Source organism: Chlorocebus sabaeus, chromosome 4, assembly GCF_047675955.1.
Source record: "Chlorocebus sabaeus isolate Y175 chromosome 4, mChlSab1.0.hap1, whole genome shotgun sequence".
Lineage (NCBI taxonomy): Eukaryota > Metazoa > Chordata > Mammalia > Primates > Cercopithecidae > Chlorocebus > Chlorocebus sabaeus.
Genome location: NC_132907.1, coordinates 57,389,332 through 57,412,112, shown reverse-complemented (window position 1 = coordinate 57,412,112; position 22,781 = coordinate 57,389,332). Strand labels below are relative to the sequence as shown.

Here is a 22,781-nt window from a genome sequence, read left to right as displayed (position 1 = left end):
TGTGGGTAGCAGGGTTGCTGTCTGTGGTACCTGCCCCAGGCAGGTGATTCTTAGGCTCTGGTCCCTGGCTGCAGCAGCAGGCAGGGAGAGCCTGCCCTCAGGGCATGTGTTAGTGTGCTGGGGCCTTGCTGCTGGGGGCAGTGGGTGGGCAAGGTTACTCTCAGTGGCAATGACCTGAGAGGCAGGTGGGTTTGGGCTCTAGGGAGTGTGCACTTTGGCTCCCTTTGTCCTAGAGGCAGCATCCACAGAGCTCTCCGTTGTCCTTTCTTCAGTGTACTGGATGCTGTGTGATCTAGAGTGCTGGAGATATTGCTGCTGTGCTGGGTCTAACTGGGGTCATGTGCTACAACCCTCCCAGTGGATATGAGGGGATGTCATTGGGCCTCCAGGGATGTTGAGATGCAGGTACTGTTTGGCCCCAGAACAGAAAGCAGACTGGTGGGGGCTGGGCTCTCAAATTCGTGCCATGCTGCAGGTGCTTGGGTTTCCAGGTGTGTGTGGAACCTATTGTGAGCTTCCTCTTTAGAAGCTTGTTTATACCAGTCTCAACTTGTCAGGGTTAAGGGGCTGTGCTATGGCTAGGATTGCAGGTATCTACAGGGAGAATCTGGATGCTGGGGATCTTTTACTTACCTTTTCCTCACACTGAGGAGCCCCATAGGACTCCCAGCTGGTTCTGGCTGGGCTGTGTGCCTTGCTTTCTTCTTCTTCAGTGCCTCTCATTTCTCTGCTGAATTCCAGCATTCTCTCTTTGATGCTGTATTTGAAGTGTGATTATCTACTTATTAAGCTTTTCTTTATAGAGGAGGTGAGTGTCTGGTGCTTCTAGTTAGCCATCTTGAAGCCCCCCATAAGCTTTCTTTTATCAGTTCATCTAGAACTGATATTGTTAAGTGCCTTTCTCCAGGATTGTCTTCAACGCTTTTTCTTTTCAACATGAAAGCAATTCTCTGCCATTTATTTTTAAATTACATGACTAAGGTGGAGAAGGCAGGTTCAGGATACCTTAGAATGCTTGGACATTTTAGTGGGAGATATCTTCATTAGCAGACCTTAGTCATGGAAGTTAGAAGAGTTTTCAAATGTTTTATTTATTTTTGAATAGTACATGTAGTCATTCTGATACCCAGCCATTCCAAAAAAATGGCACTTATTATTTGGAGATGAAATATATTAGTCATGTCTTTTTACTGGTGAATACTTTTTCTTAAGAACTTAAAATATTTAATTTTTATTAAAATAACTGTTTTGGGTTTATTTTTGTTTTCTTAAGTAAAAGAAAACTATTAACTTAAGGTTTTAATAATAGATATAACTAAAAAATTGAATGATTTGAAGTACATTTTATTTCTTTCCATATTCTAAGTATTTACCAAAGCTTTTATCTAATAGAAACTTCTTAACATTGGCTTCTACCCTTTTGACGTGTCTCCATCATTTTTGGAGTACTTTCTTACATTTTGGCACAGCAAGATGTTCCAGGGTCATCTTATATTTTCCCTGACTTGATCCTACCTATTTTTCTAGTGATCCGTGGCTTCATTCAACAGGGAAGTCAATTTAGAAATTAAGATTTGGTACTCTGGATATATTCATTGCTGTTGGGTGCCATTGCTTCTAGCCTCAAAAGACAAAGCTAGGAGGGAGATAAACCAATCTAAAAATTAAAATATGTAAAAAATTATGAGTTCATTTGGATACATCTAATTCTAATACAACTTTCTAGCCTTTTCCCATTCCATATTCGTAATTCACTTCTCCAACAGTGAAGAACGTGGCTTTTAACATCATAATTATATTTACTCATTTGTTCAGTGTTACAGTACATGGAAAGTAGTTTCAGAATTGCTACACCCAAAGCTCTTGTTGTAGTATGAATTCTAAGATGGCTCCTAAGAGTCCCGGCACTTCTCCTTGAATGTAGTTGTGAACTATAAGTATAATGGGCTAGTCACTCCTATGGTTACATTATAGACACAATGGACTTTAAGAAAGGAAGATTGCCTTCAGTGGATCCAGCCTCATCGGTGAGCACTTAAAAGCAGCTGGGCTCTTCCTGGCAAAAGGTATTCTAAGTGTAGGAGGGACTTGATGTCAGGGAGATTCTCTGCTGCTGGTTTTGAAGATGAAATCAGAACTTGTGAGTGATGAATTTGAATATATAGGCAAGGAGATTTCTAAGCAAAATGTTGAAGTTGCTGCCTGGTTTCTTCTTACTTCTTATAGTGAAATATGAGAAAACCAAGGGAAGTTTTGTTAAAAGGGAACCAAGACTAGATGATTTAGTTAATTTTTAGCCTATCGAGATGACAAAGGATGCTAACATACAGCAATAACTTCTGAAAACATGGTGTGGAGAAAGCCAGAGATGTGGCTGTATAATAACTTCAGAAAGATCAAAAGGTGAGAGTATTCAGTCACATTGGACTCTTCCAAGAAATTAAGGGTGTGCCTCATAGATCTTCTTAGCCAAACCAGGTGATGTCTAGGAAGCCTAAGAGTATTGCTCCTTAACCAGTTAAACAACAGCTATAGATAAAAAACAGGTTGTTCTGCAAAGATTTGTGGGCATGGCTTTTATCATTACTCAATGTGTTTATTTTTTACAGAATCGCATTAATTTTCTGTTGCTCTATAACAAATTACCAAAAACCAGGGACTTAGTACACCCCCAATTTATTACCTAACAGCTGTTTAGGTCAGAAGTCTGGCACAATGTGGCTACATTTCTCTGCTGAGGGTCTCACAGACTGGAATCAGGATGTCAGTAAGACTGTACTCTACCAGGTCAGCATTCCTAGTGCATTCCTTGCCACGTAGATCCCTCTGTCTTCAAGGTCAGCAAAGGAGAATCTTTCTCATGTTGCTTCTAGTGGAGATTGCACATAGTGTCTAGAAAGCTAAGAGTAGCCCCAGCTGACAGGCAGCAAGCAAATAGAGATCACAGTTCTACAACCACAAGGAACTTGTATTCTGCCAGCAACCAGAATAAACTTGGAAGCAGATTCTTTCCCAGAACCTCTAGAAAATAGTACAGTCCTACTAACATCCTGATTTCAGTCTGTGAGATCTTGAGCAGAGAATCTAGCTACATTGTGCCAGGCTTCTGACCTACACAGCTGTTAGGTAATAAATCAGAGGTGTACTCAGTCGCTAGGTTTTTAGTAATTTGTTACAGAGCAATGGAAAACTAATGCAGTTCTATAAAAACCAAACGTATTAAGTAATGATGAAAGTCCTTGAGGAATTGTTAGGGATTGTGATCAAACAAAGAGCAGGAGTTAGCTTTTGGGTAGGAGGAGAAAATACTTTTTTTTTTTTGAGATGGAGTCTCACTCTGTCGCGCAGTGGCGCGATCTCTGCTCACTGCAACCTCTGCCTCCTGGGTTTGAGCAATTCTCCTGCTTCAGCCTCCCAAGTAGCTGGGATTACAGGCGCCCACCACCATACCTGGCTAATTTTTGGATTTTTATTAGAGACAGGGTTTCATCATGTTGACCAGGCTGGTCTCGAACTCCTGACCTCAAATGATCCACCTGCCTCGGCCTCCCAAAGTGCTGGGATTGCAGGTGTGAGCCACCGCACCCGGCCGGAGTACTTTTGCACTGGAAATGGAAGAGATAAGAATGAGCTCATATGCAGCTATATTTATAAGTGGTACCCTGAGATAGGAAATGAATAATGCCACCATCTATTAGCAGAGTCATTTCCTCGTTTTGTATTGGGAGATACTGGGATAGGGCCTTCAGTAGAATTGTAAAGACATAGAATAGCTTTTGATGGTTGTAAGAGAAACATTACTGGAAGAATTATGGAAGTATTATGGGCTACGAAATGTAAATTTGTAGAAACAATCATTCTGCATGTTCATATCCTATTCTTGAGTCTTATTCAGAAATCTAGGTATTTGGATGGACTACAGTGACTGCAGGGGAGAACAGGGGGAGGTTATTTTGGAATAAAAGCACTTCATTGTAGATTGAACAAAAGGACACTCAGGATTCTGCTGAGAGAGTGGTTAAAGTTTAGGATATTGAAAATTTAAAAATTCAAAAAACTGCAAGATAGGAGGTTGTGTGGCCAGTAAGTGGAATATCTAGAGCCTGAAACATATTTGGTGATAAATATTTGTTAAATCAGTAAATATTGAGAGTTCAGGATTTTAGAAACATATTATGACCATTCATGGTAGTGGCAGAATTAGCCATAGTTGGCACTGCTGAAATATCTTGTAACAAGTCATCAGAATTGAGTAGGCCAAGGAAGATTGAATTTGTTTTTGAGGTATTCAAATGGATATTAAAATTACTCAGGAATTAGACTTGGACGTTAGAATCCTTGGTTTATGCAAGCAAATGACTAAGAGTGTGTTGGGGTTGGCAAACCATGGCCTTGGGGCAAATCCAGCCACCACCCTGTTTTTGTAAATAGAAGTTTTATTGGAACATAGACACATCCATTAATTTACTATTCCCTGTGGCTCCCTTTGAATTGCAGTGGTAGAGCTGAATAGTTGCAGCAGAGAGCATGTGGCCCACAAAGCCTAAAATGTGATCTGATGCTTTAGAAAAAATGTGTGCAAATTCCTGCATTTAAGGTATGAATATTCTCCCCAGCGAAATGTATTCACACAAATTTTTGTTGACCATTTCAGGAGATCTGATAATTCCTGAAAGCTGGTGATTGGAATCTAGTTAAGAACTTTTGGATCTCAGTTCCCAGTATATTCCCTGCTGTTTTCCGCTGCATTTCGTCTCTTCTTAGGGGTAGGCTTTGTTAGCTCATCATGCCAAAGACATGGGTACTTTTATTTTGTGGGTCATGGAGCCCCAAATCATTCAGTAACTACAGATGGCACTGTTACAAAGGGAGCTGTTTTTATAACTCTTGTCATTGGGGCAGCCACAAGAGTACAGGCAGATTATCAGCAATCTCTGTCTCTGTCTCTGTCTCTCTGTCTCTCTCTCTCTCTCTCTCTCTCTCTCTCTCTCTCTCTCTCTCTGTGTGTGTGTGTGTGTGTGTGTGTGTGTGTGTGTGTTTTGAGGAAACCGGAAACCATTGTTGGTCATGGATAATTAATGTCCTCTCTCAAAGTATAGCATATTATGAGAAATAAATACTTGCTTAATTCTTTTTTCTAGGCTATTTCTAGTTAAGGCTGTTAAATAAAGGAAGAGATATTTTTCAGGAGTGCCTATGTTTAGATAAGGGAAGAAGAGAGAAAAAGTAGTTTATTTGATGAAAAAGTGTTTAGTCACTAACTGTTCTTTAACAGGTGTCTCTTTAAAAGTTTTTCCACTAATGTTAGTCATGGTACTGAATCTGTTTAGATCCATTTAAGAATCCTTAGTTGAACTTCATTTTGTTATGACTAATTTTGGTCACTGTTTTAACACAAGGGCACTTAACATTCCCATTGCCTTTGTCATGCTCCTGTCTTTACAAATAAGAAACAACATTCACAGTCTTGTAGATTTTTTCCATTTAATCTACTATCTGTGTTCTTATTCTGGGTACTTAACAGCAAAGGTGACCACATATCCTTTTATCCTAATGGGAGGTGAAATCAGCTGGACTTTCTGGGTTGGGTTGGGGACTTGGAGAACTTTTCTGTCTAGCTAAAGGATTGTAAATGCAACAATTAGGGCTTGTGTCTAGCTAAAGGTTTGTAAACGCACCAGTCAGCACTCTGTAAAATGGACCAATCAGCACTCTGTAAAATGGACCAATCAGCAGGATGTGGGTGGGGCCAAATAAGGGACTAGAAGCTGGATACCCGAGCCTGCAGTGGCAACCCGCTAGGTTCCAGTTCTACGATGTGGATGCTTTGTTCTTTGGCTCTTCACGATAAATCTTGCTGCTGCTCACTCTTTGGGTCTGCATTACCTTTATAAAGAGCTGTAACACTCATTGCGAAGGTCTGCAAGGTCTACGGCTTCACTCCTGAAGTCAGGGAGACCACGAACTCACCGGAAAGAAGAAACAACTCCGGATGCGCCAGCTTTAAGAGACAGTCACTGCGAAGGTCTGCGGCTTCATTCCTGAAGTCAGCGAGACCACGAACCCACTAGAATGAAGAAACTCTGGACACATCTGAACATCTGAAGGAACAAACTCTGGACACACCATCATTGAGAACTGTAACACTCACTGCTGAGGGTCCATGACTTCATGCTTGAAGTCAGCAAGACCAAGAACCCACCGGAAGGAACCAATTCCGGACACGCTAATGTCTTCTGCAATAGGGGTGATTTTCTTTTATTAAAAAATAACCTTTCTATTCCAAGGTGATATTTCAACTCTAAGCAATAAATATCAGTAAAAGATCTGCTTTCTGGGGTCTGCCTTTAAGCCTGCTGGGTTGAGGGAGTTGTTGGGTTGCTGTTTAGACAAAGTACAAGAAGTATGGTTCTAAGGTTGGAATTGAGTAGCAGCCGTCTGTAGAATTCTTGAGTCTGGGAATGAGGAGAGGAAGCTGGTAAACTAGGAACTGACTGGGAGATAAGCAGGCTGTGCATTGGATTAAGAGACTAGGCAGAGATGTCAGTGGAGATGGAGCTTAGTTATCAGTGGAGGAGAATGAGAGTACGGTATAGTGTACAAGATTGGGGAAGACAAGGTAGTTTAGAATCTAAGTCCTCAAAGTCTGGGCATGTCTTGGATTATTGGAATGTTTCTTTTATTGCAAATCATGAACTGTTTTCCTGGCTCAGAGGCAGATATCTAATGGGGCAAAATCAGACCAGATCCCTGTTAACCACTAGTGACTAGAAATTATTTTCTTTCTTTTCTTTCACTCCTCTTTTTTCCCTCCCTCCCTCCTTCCCTCCCTGCCTCCTTCTTTCCCTCCCTCCCTCTCACCCCCTCCCTCCATCTTCCCTTCATCCTCCTTCCTCCTCCCTCCCTTTTCCCTCCCTCCCTTTTCCCTTCCCTTCCCTCTTCCCTTTCCTTTCCTTCTGCATGCAATCTGGCCTTTGGCCCAAATTTATCTATACTGAGAACTGTGAGGGAGTACAATGAGCTCTTTCTTTGCCCTGAAGTTGTTTGCCCTTGATAATAAGTATTTTCTTTTTCTCTTTTTTTAAAAATTTTTTTTTCTTAAGTGTAGGCTGACAAATTTCTGCTTTCAAAAGAGATTAATGGGACCCTTTCAAAAGAGATTAATGGGACCCTTGGAAATCCTTTGGATTTAAATCATTTTATTTTTTAGTACTTTGGTTCCACAAATTTTTTTATTTGTTTGGTATTTGGTAAATACCAAAATACCATTTGGTAAATTATTTGGTATTTGAATTAAATGAATATTAATGATGTACCTTGGGTTTTTGGTTTTGAAGTATATTCCTATGCTTGTGCCGATTGTATGGGAAAACTAGGCTAATAGTGTGAATGGAATTGCTTGGTCTGGTGTTGAGTGGAACTTGCCTAGAATGAAATTTTGAGAAATGCTCATTTATAGATAGTGTTGTAGTGATAGGTAAGTTCTTCCTCCATCCAGAGTTCCACTGTACCTTTGGAATGACAGTGATGTACAATGATGTCTTTCTTTCCACTCTGTCTCAATCAGTAAGAACTGGATATTACTTTAATTTAGCCACTGTTTTGTTCTAAAAAGTAAACATTATAAAAATGAACCTGAAAGGAGTCTTAGGGAGTCTGATCTCACCATATTCATATAGTGTGGCCGGCATTTTTTTTCTTTTTTTTTTTTTTTGAGACGGAGTCTCGCTCTGTCGCCCAGGCTGGAGTGCAGTGGCCGGATCTCAGCTCACTGCAAGCTCCGCCTCCCGGGTTTACGCCATTCTCCTGCCTCAGCCTCCCGAGTAGCTGGGACTACAGGCGCCCGCCACCTCGCCCGGCTAGTTTTTTGTATTTTTTTAGTAGAGACAGGGTTTCACCGTGTTAGCCAGGATGGTCTTGATCTCCTGACCTCGTGATCCGCCCGTCTCGGCCTCCCAAAGTGCTGGGATTACAGGCTTGAGCCACCACGCCCGGCCTGTGTGGCAGGTATTTAAAGAGGAGAGGCATCACTAAAGCTATTTATAAACCTGAACTTTTCAAAGTTTTCATAAAGTTTTAATAATTTAAATATCCATACTGCTTCTAGGTATTCAATAAATAAAATTGCATATGTTGTGCTTTCCATAAATTAAAATGCTCAAATGCATCTCAAACCAAGATGGTAATTCCACATCATACCTATTTAAAAGCAAATATAATAAATACTATTCCTGGTCATAAAACCAGGTAAACCCCCCTACCCCGTTCAGAAGGCAGCAATATCTAGTTTCCCTACACCTATTAATGAGTGCTTTTCTGTTAAAAATCAGAATATGAAAAAAAGTCAATTTTTTTCCCTTACGCACCACTGAGAAACAAGCCTAATCCTCTAAATGTTTTTAAAAAAATTCCTTGCAGTGTTACTTCTAGACAACTGAGTGGGTGGAGAAAGAAAAGTGATAAGGAAAGCATTTTCATCTTGTACATCTTCCTTCAGCCTCTGAAATTCTCGTCTGACATTTTGTGACATGTATAGTGGTGTCAGCATCTCTTCAAATATAGCTTCCTTCACGTTGGACCCTCTCAAGTTGGCTTCTTGAAGATGATCACACCCAGACAGTTCACAGTTCTCTAAATCAGTTCCTGAGGTAGCTGCTCTCAGGTTAATTCCTGTCATCTGACTTCCTTCCATATCCACACCTTTCAGATTAGCACCTTCTAAATTGGCTTTAAGACCAGAAGGATCCTCAAAATTACAGTTTCAGAGATGTTCCTTCTTCGTTAGAAGAGAGCATCTTGACTTCCTGGAGATTTGCACAGTCAAGTACTGATCCGGAGAGATCAGCTCATTCAAGATTTGCACAGCAAAGATTTGCATGTGCAAGACTGCAGCAGCTTAAATTGACCATTTTGAGGTTAATGTATCGAAGGTCCCAACGAGAAAGATCAGAACCACTGAAGTTCAAACTCTGACATCACAGTTCTGACTTGGTTGGAGTTGCTAGCAGAAATCGGACAAATTCCTTTCGGGATATTGGTGAATGATCCTCCGGTGGTTGAGAATTCTTATTGCCACTTCTAGGTGTTCAATCAATGAGTCAGTACCAAAAAATCTTGCTTCTTCTAACACACCCAATAAATTAATGCAAAATGGGTTCAAAGTACTCAGGACTTCGGTCAATTAAGAAAGCTCCTCTATGATCTTGCTTATTTCCCCAGACACCTCTGTCCTTAAGCATGTGGGCCAGCATACTGTCAGGTTCTTTATTCACTAAAGTGCTCCATGTAGTTGTAAAGTACCGCCCTCCTACATTTAATGTTAGCCAGTCTGTGTGGAATCCTAACAATCCTTCCGGAGGCTTAGAATCTGTCTGAAGATCAATAAATGGCTCTTCTTCACACACAAATAAAACATCATCATCCCTGATCAAAGCAATATCATCAATCAGTCCACCTTTCTCATTATACACACTGGTGTCTTTTATGCCGAGTTTACTGCTAGCCACAGAAAGCAAATCAGATAAAGTTCCATATATAGCAACCACCTTTCCGTTCTTGGGGCTGCCGTTCAGGAACAGGGTCACCCGCCTCATTTCGTTGCCCCGCTGGGTCCTGACTGAGCCACCACCCTCCTACCTGGTCCTCCTCCCACCTTTTTCTTCTCCCACCTTTTTCTCCTCCCGCCTTTCCCTTCCCTCCACCCACTCGGATTCACCTCCCTTTGCCACCTTCCTGCCCTTGGGGATGCACCACACACACACATACACTCTGTCCCACACCCAGGGCTTGACCAGTCATCCTACTACTACAGCTTTTAAATATTTCTTACATATTAGCAAACGTAAATTTAAATTTGGTAGGGTGTTTTCCAACTTTTTTTTCTTTTTAAACATGGTTTTGACTATTCTAATTTCTTTACTTTTTCACGTAAATTTTAGAATCACCCTGTCTATATCTACAAATAATCTTGTTAGAATTATTTTGAAGATACATTCTTTTTGTACATATTTATGGGGTACATATGATATTATATGTAGAGAATATGTAATCAAGTTTAAATATTTGAGGTATCCATCACCTTGAACATTTATTGTTTCTATGTGTTGGGAAGATTTCTAGTTTTCCCTTCTAGCTATTTTAGAATACATGAGACATTGTCATTAATTGTAGTCACCCTACTGTGCTGTCAAACATGAGAATTTATTCTAACTGTGTGTTTCAACCTATCAACTGACTTCTCTTTATCTTCTCCCCTCCCCTACACTTCTTAGACACTGGTAACTATCATTCTAGTCTCTCTGCTTCCACAAGATCACCCTGTTGGAATTTTCTTTGGAATTATTTTGAGTCTAAAGATCAATTTGGAGAATTGAAGTTTTCACTATTTTGAGGTTTCTGATTTATCAGCACAGTATATCTCCCCACTTATTTAGGCCCTCTGTTTCTTTCACATACATTTTATAGTATATCAACATAGGGATCCTGATTATATTAGATTTATACCTAAGCATTTGTTTTTTTGAGTTATTACAAATAGGACTGTTTAAAATAGTTTTTGGTTTCTAACTGTTCATTGGTAGTGCATAGAAATTTTATTGCTTTTTTTGAAATTTTTTTTAATAGATTCTGTGGGATTTTCTACATAAATGGTCATTGTGTCTTGGAATGAATGTTTTACAATCTGAATGCCTTTTATTTTTTTTCCAGCCTTATTGTACTTACTAGGACTTCCAGATTGACACTGAATGTGAATGTGGTGGATTAGGTATCTTTGCTTAAAACCTGACTTTTAGAGACAATATTTGATCTTTTACCATTAAATATGTTGTTAAACTGTAGGTTTTTTGTATGTACCTATTATGGACTGAATGTTTGTATCCCTCAAAAATTTATATATTGAAACCATCACCTGCAGTGTTATAGTATTAGGAGGTGGGGGCCTTTGGGAGATAATTAGTATTAGTTTAGGTGAGGTCATGAGGGTGGATTCTCTATGATGCGATTAGTGCCCTTCAGAGCCTCCACTCTCCTGACCGTATGAAGATACAGGAGAAGGTGGCCCATCTGCAAGCCGGGAAGAGATCCCTCACCAACTTCCAGAATTATGAGAAATAAATATATGGTGGTTAAGCCACCCAGTCTGTGGTCTTTTGTTATAGCAACCCTAGCTGACTAAGACAATATGCTTTATCAAGTTGAGTAAGTTTTTTCTATCACTGATTGACTGAGAGTTTTTATCATGAATGGATGTTGAGTTTTGTCGAATGCCTTTTCTGAGTTTTTTATCTTATTCTGTTAATGTGGTTAATTACATTGATTTTGATTGTTAAACCAGACTTGTATTCTTGGAACAAAGCTTTCTTGGTTGCAATGTACTATTCCTTTTACATGCTAGTTTAATATTTTTTCAAAGATCTTAGCTTTTATGTTGATGAGGGATGTTGTTTTGTAGCTTTCTTATGTCATATTGTACTTGATTTTGGTAACAGAGTAGTTCTAGCTTCGTAAAATGAATTTGGAAGTGTACCGTTCAATTCTCTTTTGGGGAAACTATTGTGAAAAAGTGGTGTTATGTCTTCCTTAATGTTTGGTAGCATTTGCCAGTATAGCCAACTGGGCTGGGGTTTTCTTTTCTGTTTTTGAAAGCTTTTAACTATGAATTCAGTATATTTAGTGGATATAGGACTATTCAAATTATTCCTTCCTCTAAGTTACTGAATTTATGTGCGTAAGATTATTATAATAGTAATATTTCTTTGGGGTCAGTAGTGATATACCTCCTAATTTTCCCTGAATTGGTTGGTAATTTGTGTCTTCTCTCTTTCCTTTTCTTGTTCTGGCTAAAAGTTTATCAACTTTGTTGATTTATTTCCTTCTACTTGCCTTCTTTTTCTAGTATTTTAAGATGGATGCTTTAATTATTAATTTGAGACTTTTCTTATTTTCTAATAGAAATGCTCTAAGCATTTCTTTCACTGTGTCCTACCACGTTGAGATGTTATATTTTCATTTTTATTCAGTTCACTTGGGATTACCTTTTTGACCCATGGGTTATTAGTGTGATGTTTAAATATACAAGTATTTGAGACTTTTCTTATTGGCTTCTAATTTAATTCTCTTATGATCTAGAAACATACTTAAAAAAAAATTAAAAACAACAAAAAATTTCTGGCCTCAAGTGACCCTCCCACCTTGGCAGCCTCTCAAAGTACTGAGATTATAGGCATGAGCCATCACACCCAGCCCTTGGAAACATATTTTGAATAATTTTAATTTTTGAAATATCTGATGAAGTGTGTTTTGTGACTTAGAATATGATTTTAGTGCATATTTTGTGTGCACTTGTAAAGAATGTGTACTCACTTGTCAACACTTAGTGCTGCTGCCTAGTCAAAGTTACTGTTGATCTTTGCATGCCTCATATTAACATCTTCCCAGTTGGACCTATAGATTCTTTTTTATTTTTCTTTTTCAACAGGCTTTCCTTCACTGAGCAGCCCTATAGATTCTTTTTGTTTGTTTAAACAGGCCTTCACTGAGCAGCCAGAATATTTTTTTAAAAAGCATTTAGTTTCTAGCCTGTGCAGCATAGCAGAAATCACATCTCTACAACAAATAAAAGATCAGCTGGGTGTAGTGGTGCTTGCCTTGTAGTCCCAGCTACTTGGGAGGCTGAGGTGGGTGGATCTCTTGAATTCAGGAGGTTGAGGCTGCAGTGAGCTGTGGTGGTCGCACCACTGCCCTTGAGCCTCAGCAATAGAATGAGACTCTCATCTGTAAACAAACAAACACCCCCCCCCAAAAAAACTTAATAAAATTATTTATTTTGGTATAATTTTAAACTTACAGAATAGCTGTAAGTTAAAAGGGGTATAAAGCTTCTTTATACTTCTTTTTCAGGTTTACCAATTGCTAACATTTTGTCTCATTGCTTTATTTTCACCTTACCCCTTCCTTCCTTTTCCCTCCTCCATTCCTCACTCGACTAATACAGACTAACCCACCTTCCTATCCCGCCTGTATATACACTCTCATATATATATATATATATATGTATATGCATATACATATAAATCACATATATGTGTTTAATTTTCAACTTTTGAAAGTAAGTTGTAAACGTCATGCTCTTTTACTCCTAAATTCTTCAGTGAGGTTTTCCTAATAACATTACATTTTCATACATAATCATAGTTTTCTTTTTTAAGAGACAGGGTCTTGTTTTGATGCCCAGGCTGGATTTGGCTGGATTAGAATCCCTGGACTCAAGCAATCCTTCTGCCTCAGCCTCCCTAGTAGCTGGGACTACCAGGCACAGTTTACCATGCCTGGTGGATAGCCATGAATTTAACACTGATAAAATACTATTATCTAAATCACATTCCATATTCATGCTTCACTGATTATCTCAACAGTCTCTCTAATGATTTTTTCACCAGTTCCAGGCTCTGATCAAGATCACACATTGTGTATAATCATCGTATCTGTTGTCTCCTTTAATTGATAATGGCTTCTCTGCATTATTTGGTCTTTATTTTTCCTTGACATTTTATGAGGACTGCAGGTCAGTGATTTGATAAAATGTAGAATTTGATTTTACCTCATAGTTTGAATCAGGTTATGCACTTTTAGAAGGACTGTGACAGAAATGATATTGTGTCTTCATTTCTTCATCATATCAGGAATATGTGATGTCAGTTTCAGTTTGTCCTTGCGTTGGTGATGTTAACCTAGATCACTTGTTTAAGGTGGTGTCTACCAGGTTTTTCCACTATAAAGTTACTGTGTTCTCATTGCAATTATTAAGTAATTTGCAGGGAGATGTTGAGACTTTGTAAATAATCATTTTCAAACTTTCCTCCACGGTTTTAGCATCTATTGATTCTCTCCTGAATCAGTTATTACTGATTGCAAAATGCTGATCTTTTAACTCTATCATTCATTTTATGTTTATCAGTAGCATTCCACTAAAAGGAAGAGCTTTCTTTGTATATTTATTATATTAGTATACACTCAATGGTTCTTGTCTTAGTCAATGGTTTATAATTCGTTACTATCATTATTTATCTTGATGCCCTAACTATTGCAGATTTAGCCAGCAGAAGGCTCTTCCACATGTGCTTTATCCTTTTAACATGTGTCCATCATCTTTATAGTACTTTCTTTTTTTTTTTTTTTAATACAACAAAATGTTCCACGTTCATCTTGCTCCTTTCCTATCCCATCTCTGTAATCAATAATTTTTGCAAGAAGCCCTGGTTCCATTTAGGGGGAGGTGATTGTTAGAGACCAGGATCTCTGTGTTAGTTTTGCTGGAGTATATTACTTCTAGACATTCTTAACATACAGAACTAGAGAATAACTAACACATACATACGTATATAACAATTTTATCTACCTAGTAAAAAATCATGAGTTCATATTGCTACCCCTAATTTCTATTTAACATCAGAGAGTTCGTTCTAGTCTTCCCCCTTTTCACTTTTGTAACTATCTTCTCCAACAGGGCTAACCCTTACTCTAATTATCCCCAACACATTTCCTTCTTGGCTTAGTTCTTCATTATATTGGAGGCAGTTTCAGGATTGCTAATGTATATCATTGCAAAAAAGAAACAGAAGTATTAATTAGAATTCAATATTTATTTACAGTCCTTTCGGTCTTAGACTGAGAATATGTACTAGGTTCCTAGGGCTATTTTAACTGATTACTACAAACTTTGTGGCTTAAAACAACAGAAATTTATTCTTTTACTATTACAGAGGCCAGAAGGCTGAAATCAAGGTGTTGGCAAGATCAAGGCTTTCCAATGGCTGTAGGCAGGAATGACCTTTCTTGCCCGTTTCAGCTTCTGATGACTTGGGGTATTCCTTGGCTTGTATAACTCCGTTCTCTGCCTCTGTCTTTACATAGCCTTCTCTTTGTGTCTTCTCTTCTCTTTTTTAAATTTTATTTAAATTTTTTTTTCTTGAGACAGGGTCTCATTGTGTTGCCCAGATTGGTGTGTAGTGGTGTGATCTTGGCTCACTGCAGTCTCCATCTCCTGGGCTCAAGCCATCCTCCACCTCAGCCTCCCAAATAACTGGGACTACAGGCACCTGCCACCACACCTGGCTAATTTTTATATTTTTTGTAGAGATGGGATTTAGCCATGTTGTCTAGGCTGGTCTCTAACTGAACTCAAGTGATCTGCCTGCCTTGGCCTCCCAAAGTGTTGAGATTACAGGTGTGAGCCACCATGCCCAGTCGTCTTCTGTCTCTTATAAGGACATTTAGATTTATCTCTATCTTCTGTCTCTTATAAGGACATTGGATTTAGAGCCTGCAGAGAATCACATCTATATTTTTTTGTTTCTGTTTTTGATACAGGGTCTTGCTGTCTTGCTCATGCTGAAGTGAAGTGGTGTGATAATGACTCACTGTAGCCTCAACCTCTTGGGTCCAAGAGAACCTCCCCTCTCAGCCTTTCGAGTAGCTGTGACAGCCTTTCGAGTAGCTGTGACTACCATTGTGTGCCACCATGCCTGGATAATTTTTTTTCTTTTTTTTTTTTTGTAGAGATGGGGTTTTGCCATGTTGCCCAGGCTGGTCTCGAACTCCTGAGCTCAAGCAATCTGCCTATCTTGGCCTCCCAAAGAGCTGGGATTACTGGCATGAGGCACCGCACCCAGCTGAGATTCTTAATTATATCTGCAAATACCGTTTCCCAAAATAAGGTCATGTTTACATGTTCTTGGGATTAGAATATGGACATATCTTTTTGGGAGCCATCAACCCACTTATAGGGTAGATAGTTTTCTGGGGTATTACCTTCTGTTTATTCTTTCAGTATATGTGTTACTCATTTTAAATGTAAAGTTGATTTGTTCCTGTTTATATTCAGTTTTTGGTTGTCCCATCCTTATTTTTTTGTGTGAATATGTAAAATGCTAACACTGTTCCAAAAGTCAAAAAATGAATAAAGAACCACAAACTATGATGGCTATTATTAAGGAAACGCACAGGTACTAAGGTAAAGAACAATCTCATGGGTCATGTTTACCTACATAGAGGACCAGGGAATACTTATTTGAGCAAGTGGCATTTAAACTGAGATTGAAATAATGAGAAGGAGCCAGTCACGGGAAAGTAGAAAAAAGAGCTTTCTAGCATATGGGAAAGCATATAAGAAGGGCCTGATATGGAGCAGAGCTGAGCGTATTGGAGGAACTGAAAGGAAGGAAGTGGCTGGTACGTGTTGGTCATGAGGGAACACAAAATAAGTGAAGTTGCAAGGAATGTGGAGCCAGAAAATAAAATTCATTGTGGACTGTGTATATTAGAGTTCCCTAGAGGGACAGAACTAATGGAATATACATATAGGGAAGTTTATCAAGTATTAACTGGCATGATTGCAAAGTCCCACAATAGGCCATCTGCATGCTGAGGAGCAGCTAGTCTGTGTGCCACAGCTGAAGAACTTGGAGTCTGATGTTCGGGGCAGGAAGCATCCAGCATGGGAGAAAGATGTAGGCTGGGAGGCTAGGCCAGTCTCTCATGTCACATTTTTCTGCCTGCTTATATTCTAACCGAACTGGCAGCTGATTAGATTGTGCCCACCCAGATTAAGGGTGGGTCTGCCTTTCCCAGCCCACTGACTCAAATGTTAATCTCTGTTGGCAGCACCCCCACAGACACACTGAGGATCAATACTTTGTATCCTTCAATCCAATGAAGTTGACACTCATTATTAACCATCACACTGTGTAAGAGGTTATAAAGCCAGCAAAAGGTTATATGCAGTGAAGTGGCATTTTAATTTAATTAAATTGATCAGTTTATTTATTTTGAGATGGTGTCTGACCCTGTCACCTAGGCTGGAGTGCACTGGTGCAGTTATAGCTCACTGTAACCTCCAACTCCTGGGTTTGAGTGATCCTCCCACTTTAGTCCCCTAATAACTGGAACTATAGATGTCTACCCTGCACTCAGCTAAGTTTTTATTTTTATTTTTTGTTGAGACAGGATCTCACTCTGTCGCCCAGGCTGATCTCAAACTGCGGACCTTAAGTGATTGTTCTGCCTCAGCCTCCCAAAGTGCTGGGATTATGGTTATGAGCCACTGTGCCGACATTATGGCATATTTAGAACTATATATATATACACACACACACACACGCACACACACATATATATATGTATTTTATTTCCATTAACTTTTAAGTTCTAGCGTACATGTACAGGATATGCAGGTTTGTTATATAGGTAAATGTGTGCCATGGTGATTTGCTGCACAGATCAACCCGTCACCTAGGTATTAACCCCAGCATCCATTAGCTGTTCTTCCTGATATTCTCCCTCCCTCCACCCTGTGCCCCCGAGACGCCCCAGTTCATGTTGTTCCTCTGACAATGTGTCCATGTGTTCTCATCTTCTCATTGTTCAGCTCCCACTTAAAAGTGAGAACATGCAGTGTTTGGTGTTCTGTTCCTGCATTAGAACTATATTTTTAAAGGATTATGCTGATTGCTATGTAGAGCACATGAGGTAAAATGAAAGCAGAGGTGAGCGCAGTGGCTCACTCCTATAATCCCAGTACTTTGGAAGGCGAGGTGAGCGGATCACTTGATCCCAGGAGTTCAAAACCAGCCTGGGCAACATGGTGAGACCCTGTCTCTACAAAAAATACAAAAATTAGCCAGGCATGGTGGCTCATTGCTGTAATCCCAGTCACTTGGGAGGCTGAGACAGGAGGATCACTTCAGCCCAGGAGGCCAAGGCTACAGTAAGCTGTGAACACACCACTGCACCCCAGCCTGGGTGACAGAGTAAGACCCTGTCTCAAGAAAACAAAACAAAACAAAAAAAAAAAAAAAAAGGAAAAAGCAGAGAGATTAATAACAAACCTGTTACAGTACATATTAACTGATATAGAAGCATGAGAGAATGTTGTGAGAGAATAAGTGATAGTGTTGAAAAAGAGAAAAGTGAATAGATTTTAGAAAGTGAATAGAAATAGAATGTATTTTGGATAGAATTGACAGGAATAGCTGGTGAATTGAATCTGTGTAGATAGAAGGTTTTAGGGCTATGGTTATGGGAATATTTAAGAACAACTTCCACGTTTTTAACTTGAGCTACTAGGAAAGAAACTGATAGAAAATAAAGTGAGCAGAAAGAATCAAGATTTTCCCTTGTACCTATTGTGTTCCAGATGCCTATGATATACAGATAGAAATGTCAAGTAGATAGTTGGATGTGCAAGCGTTGAGTTCAGGGGTGGAAAATGAGATCTCAGACTTGCCATCTAGTCGTTTCAGGTATTGGTTCAATTCATGCCTCCAACATGGCTAAGAGTCTCCACCTCCCCTCATTTGTATTCTGTAAACATGAACAGAATGGCAGGCCTTGGCCAGATACTGTTTGAGGCATTGTAGACAACTTTGGCTGAAGATGATCTCCAGGCCCATGTATCTTTCCAGAGAGTTACTGTTATTTTTCTTGTAAGTCATTTAAATGTGTCCATTTTACTTCTTTAATCATAGTTTTATTTTGAGCTGTGTCAGAGTAAGAGATACTGCAGTTGTTATACTAAAAAGGACCAGGCTCTTTTCTGTCCCACGTAAATCTGACTTGCTGTAGGAGACCACTCTAGCTGAGTTTGCTGCCTAAGAGGGAATTAGGCATTTGTGTATATGTGTGTGTTTATGTTTGCTATGTACTCTAGTTGATTTGGTGTACATGTCAGTTTATATATACCAGCATCACATTGTTTTAATTATAGTATTTTTATATTCTCTATACTTAGCGGGGCTAATTTTCCCCAATCACTTAAAATATATTCTTCCTTTTCTCACATACATATTTTTACAGAGGCATTGTAGAATCAAGGTTGTTGACACATTTTTAGGAAGTACGGATTTCCCTCCCAATTTCTTGCCTTCACCTTGCTTATTTGTAAATGCTTTCTATTCTTGATTGTCTTCCACTGAAGAAAGGGGTTATGATCTTTGAAGAAGGACCTGTCTTTCTTATTATGGCTTTACCTTTCTTTTTTTTCCCCCCTAAAGAAAGGATGTCATTTTCCTCTCCATTTCCCACCTTATTAAGCACCTGTTACATAGAAGCACTGAGTTAATTCCTGAGGTGGGCACGGGGTGGTACATGAAGAGCTAAAGCAAAATAAGCAAAGCATGTTATGAGAGAAAATTGGGATAAAATAATATAGGTTTATAATTAAAATGGTACACTTTTGGGGAAACTAAAAATTTTTACATTTAAAAATGACATGTCAGTTTCTAGTCAGTTTATTTTTTACCTTTTTAAAACATCTTTTTTTTCCCCTTTGTCTTTATTTTTAAGGGTCATACAGCAATGCTTCATACTGGCTCATGGCATCCCAAAATAAAGGGAGAATTTATGACTTGCTCAAATGATGCGTGAGTATTGTTGATAATTCATCTAATACATTCATATCTTTAGATATTTAACGTTTGTATTGTTACAATCTTGGCAGTAAAGTAGTAAGTGGAATATTAGGAATTCTGACTTTATATATTCTTTTTTTTAGAGGGAGTCTTGCTCTGTTGCCCAGGCTGGAGTGCAGTGGTACAGTCTTGGCTCACTGCAACCTCCACCTCCTGGGTTCAAGTGATTCTCCTGCCTCAGCCTCTCAAGTAGCTGAGATTATAGGTGCCCACCGCCACACCTGGCTAATTTTTGTATTTTAGTAGAAATGGGGTTTCACCATATTGGTCAGATTGGTCTCGAACTCCTGACCTCAAATGATCCGCCTGCCTCAGCCTCCCAAAGTGCTGAGATTACAGGCGTGAACCACTGTGCCCAGCCTGTATATTCTTGTTCTTTGATTTTATCTGATAGTGTAGTAGTTGATTAAACAAAAATGGACACTGTGAAAGCGAGAGTGGTATAAATTCCTGTAGAGTTTATTAAGATTGGATCAGATTGATGCTATTAAGTGGACTCAAAGGGCTTTGAAGTTGTGACTAATTATTTTTATAATAAAGACTTATTTCCATCTGAGTCTAATAGCTAACATAAGCTTATTGGCTCAGATTGATTTTGAAAGGAATAATCAAGGAAATTGATTAAATTTGGTGTAATTTCAGTTCATGTATACGAGCATCACATTGAAGCAAATTAATGAAATTTTCTCGGTTATTAAATATTTTTTTTTTTTTGAGATGGAGTTTTGTTCTTGTTGCTTAGGCTGGAGTGCAATGGCGTGATCTCAGCTCACTGCAACCTCCATCTCCTAGGTTCAAATGATTCTCCTACCTCAGCCTCCCAAGTAGCTGGAATTACAGGTGTGCGCCACCACACCAGGCTAATTCTGTATTTTTAGTAGAGATGGGGTTTCACCATGTTGGCCAGGCTGGTCTCAAACTCCTGACCTCAGGTGATCTGCCTGCCTCAGCCTCCCAAAGTGCTGGGATTATAGGCGTGAGCTACGACACCAGACCCTAAATTTTTTTTTTTTTTTTTTTTTTTTTTTTGAGACGGAGTCTCGCTCTGTCGCCCAGGCTGGAGTGCAGTGGCACAATCTCGGCTCACTGCAAGCTCCGCCCCCCGGGTTCACGCCATTCTCCTGCCTCAGCCTCCTGAGTAGCTGAGACTACACGCGCCCACCACCTCGCCTGGCTAGTTTTTTGTATTTTTTAGTAGAGACGGGGTTTCACCGGGTTAACCAGGATGGTCTCGATCTCTTGACCTCGTGATTCGCCCGTCTCGGCCTCCCAAAGTGCTGGGATTACAGGCTTGAGCCACCGCGCCCGGCCAAAATTTTTTTATTTTAATTTTTGTGAGTACACAGTAGGTATATGTATTTATGGGATATGTGAGATATTTTGATACAGCCATGCAATGCATAATAATCACATCATGTAAAATGGGTATCCATCTTCTCAAGCATTTATCCTTTGTGTTACGAACAATCCAATTAAACTCTTTTAGTTATTATGTTATGTTATGTTATGTTATGTTATGTTATGTTATGTTATGTTATTTTTTTTTGAGATGGAGTTTCACTCTTGTCGCCCTGGCTAGAGTGCCATGATCTTGGCTCACTGCAACCTCCACCTCCTGGGTTCAAGTGATTCTCCTGCCTTAGCTTCCTAAGTAGCTGGGATTACAGGTGCTTGCCACCATGCCCAGCTAATTTTTATATTTTTACTAGAGATGGGGTTTTCCCATGTTGTGCAGGCTGGTCACGAACTCCTGAACTCAGGTGATCCACCCACTTTCACCTCCCAAAGTGCTGGGGTTACAGACATGAGCCACTGTGCCTGGCCTCTTTTAGTTATTTTAAAATGTACAGTTATATTATTGTTGACTATAGTCACTCTGTTGTGCTATCAAATATTAGGCCATATTCATGATATATATATATATGTGTGTATATATTTTCTTTCTTTCTTTCTTTTTTTTTTTTTTTTACCCATTAACCATCCTTACCTCATTCCCATACCTTGCTACCCTCTCCAGCCTCTGGTAACCATCCTTCTTCTCTCTATGTTTGTGAGTTCCATTGTTTTGATTTTTGGATCTCACAAATAAGTGAGAACATGCAATGGTTGTCTGCATGTCTGGCTTATTTCATTTAACGTAATGATCTCCAGCTTCATTAATGTTGTTGCAAGTTACTGAATCTCATTCTTTTTTCATGGCTGAATAGTACTCCATTGCATGTATGTACCACATTTTCTTTATCCGTTCATCTGTTGATGGACGCTTAGTTTGCTTCCGAATTTTGGCTGTTGCAAACAGTGCTGCAACCAACATAGGAGCACACATATCGTTTTGATGTACTGATTTCCTTTGTTTTGGATATATACCCTGCAGTGGGGTTGCTAAGTCATATGGTAGCTCTGTTTTTAGGTTTTTGAGGAAACTCCAAACTGTTCATAATGGTTTTACTAATTCACATTTTCACCAACAGTGTATGAGGGTTCCCTTTTTCTCAACATCCTTGCCAGTGATTAAATGGTTAAGATTCTTTTGCATTTATATCTGCTTATCCATGACTCAAGAATATTATAGGGAATATTTGAGCAACTTTTCCCTGTATTGTTACATTGTATGATTCATTATTGTATTAAAAGTAGTTCACAAGAATGCACGTTGTATGATTACAGAGAAAATTGCAATAAAAAATCTTGTAAGTTAAAAAAATGTAAGTGGTATTATTTAGGTGAATCATTACTTAAATAAGAACTTTTGTATTTTTAGGTTTTGTTTTTCATCTTTCAACTTTCTGATACTTAAATTTGCCTTAATATTCACAGTTGCTGTTCATATTCTTTATGTTTTCTGAAATATATCTTTAGAAGACAGATGACATAATTTCACTTTCATAGAGGAATCAAAAAAATTAACTTGATCTAAAAGAAATGGAAATTTTTCAATCTATACAAATAAGAATGTGACTAAAATAAAATAAATACATTTGATTAAAATTTCTGGTAAATCATATTATGTAGTGTTAATTTCTTTTCCTACCTTAGTCTTTTTAGCTGCATAATTACCTTTCCAAATAGTTAAGGTATGTTTGTTTAAAGTTACGTTTCTTATTTCAGCGTTAGGGAATGAACTTCATCAGCAATCTAAATTAATAATATAGCATGACTAGGTAAGGTTTATTCTAGGATATAAGGATATTTTACCACCAGGATATTTCAGTATACTTCATTACTGAACAAATGAAAGGTGAAAATCATGTGATTCATTTGATAAAATTTAGTCTTCCCCAGTGAAAGTTCTAAGTAAAATGCAGATAGGAAGAA

The 22,781-nt window shown here is 38.9% G+C and overlaps 1 protein-coding gene and 1 pseudogene across 2 annotated transcripts in view; one reads left to right on the top strand and one right to left on the bottom strand.

Annotated features, from left to right (window-relative positions):
- Positions 1–22,781, top strand: part of WDR70 (WD repeat domain 70) — a 361,196-nt gene that overhangs the window by 114,552 nt on the left and 223,863 nt on the right. For both annotated transcript variants that reach the window (XM_007961416.3, XM_007961419.3), the window contains exon 9: positions 19,342–19,418. In XM_007961416.3, coding sequence (XP_007959607.1) covers positions 19,342–19,418 — 77 coding nt within the window. The remainder of the gene's footprint in view (positions 1–19,341; positions 19,419–22,781) is intronic.
- Positions 7,794–10,287, bottom strand: LOC103215149 (BTB/POZ domain-containing protein KCTD9 pseudogene; annotated as a pseudogene).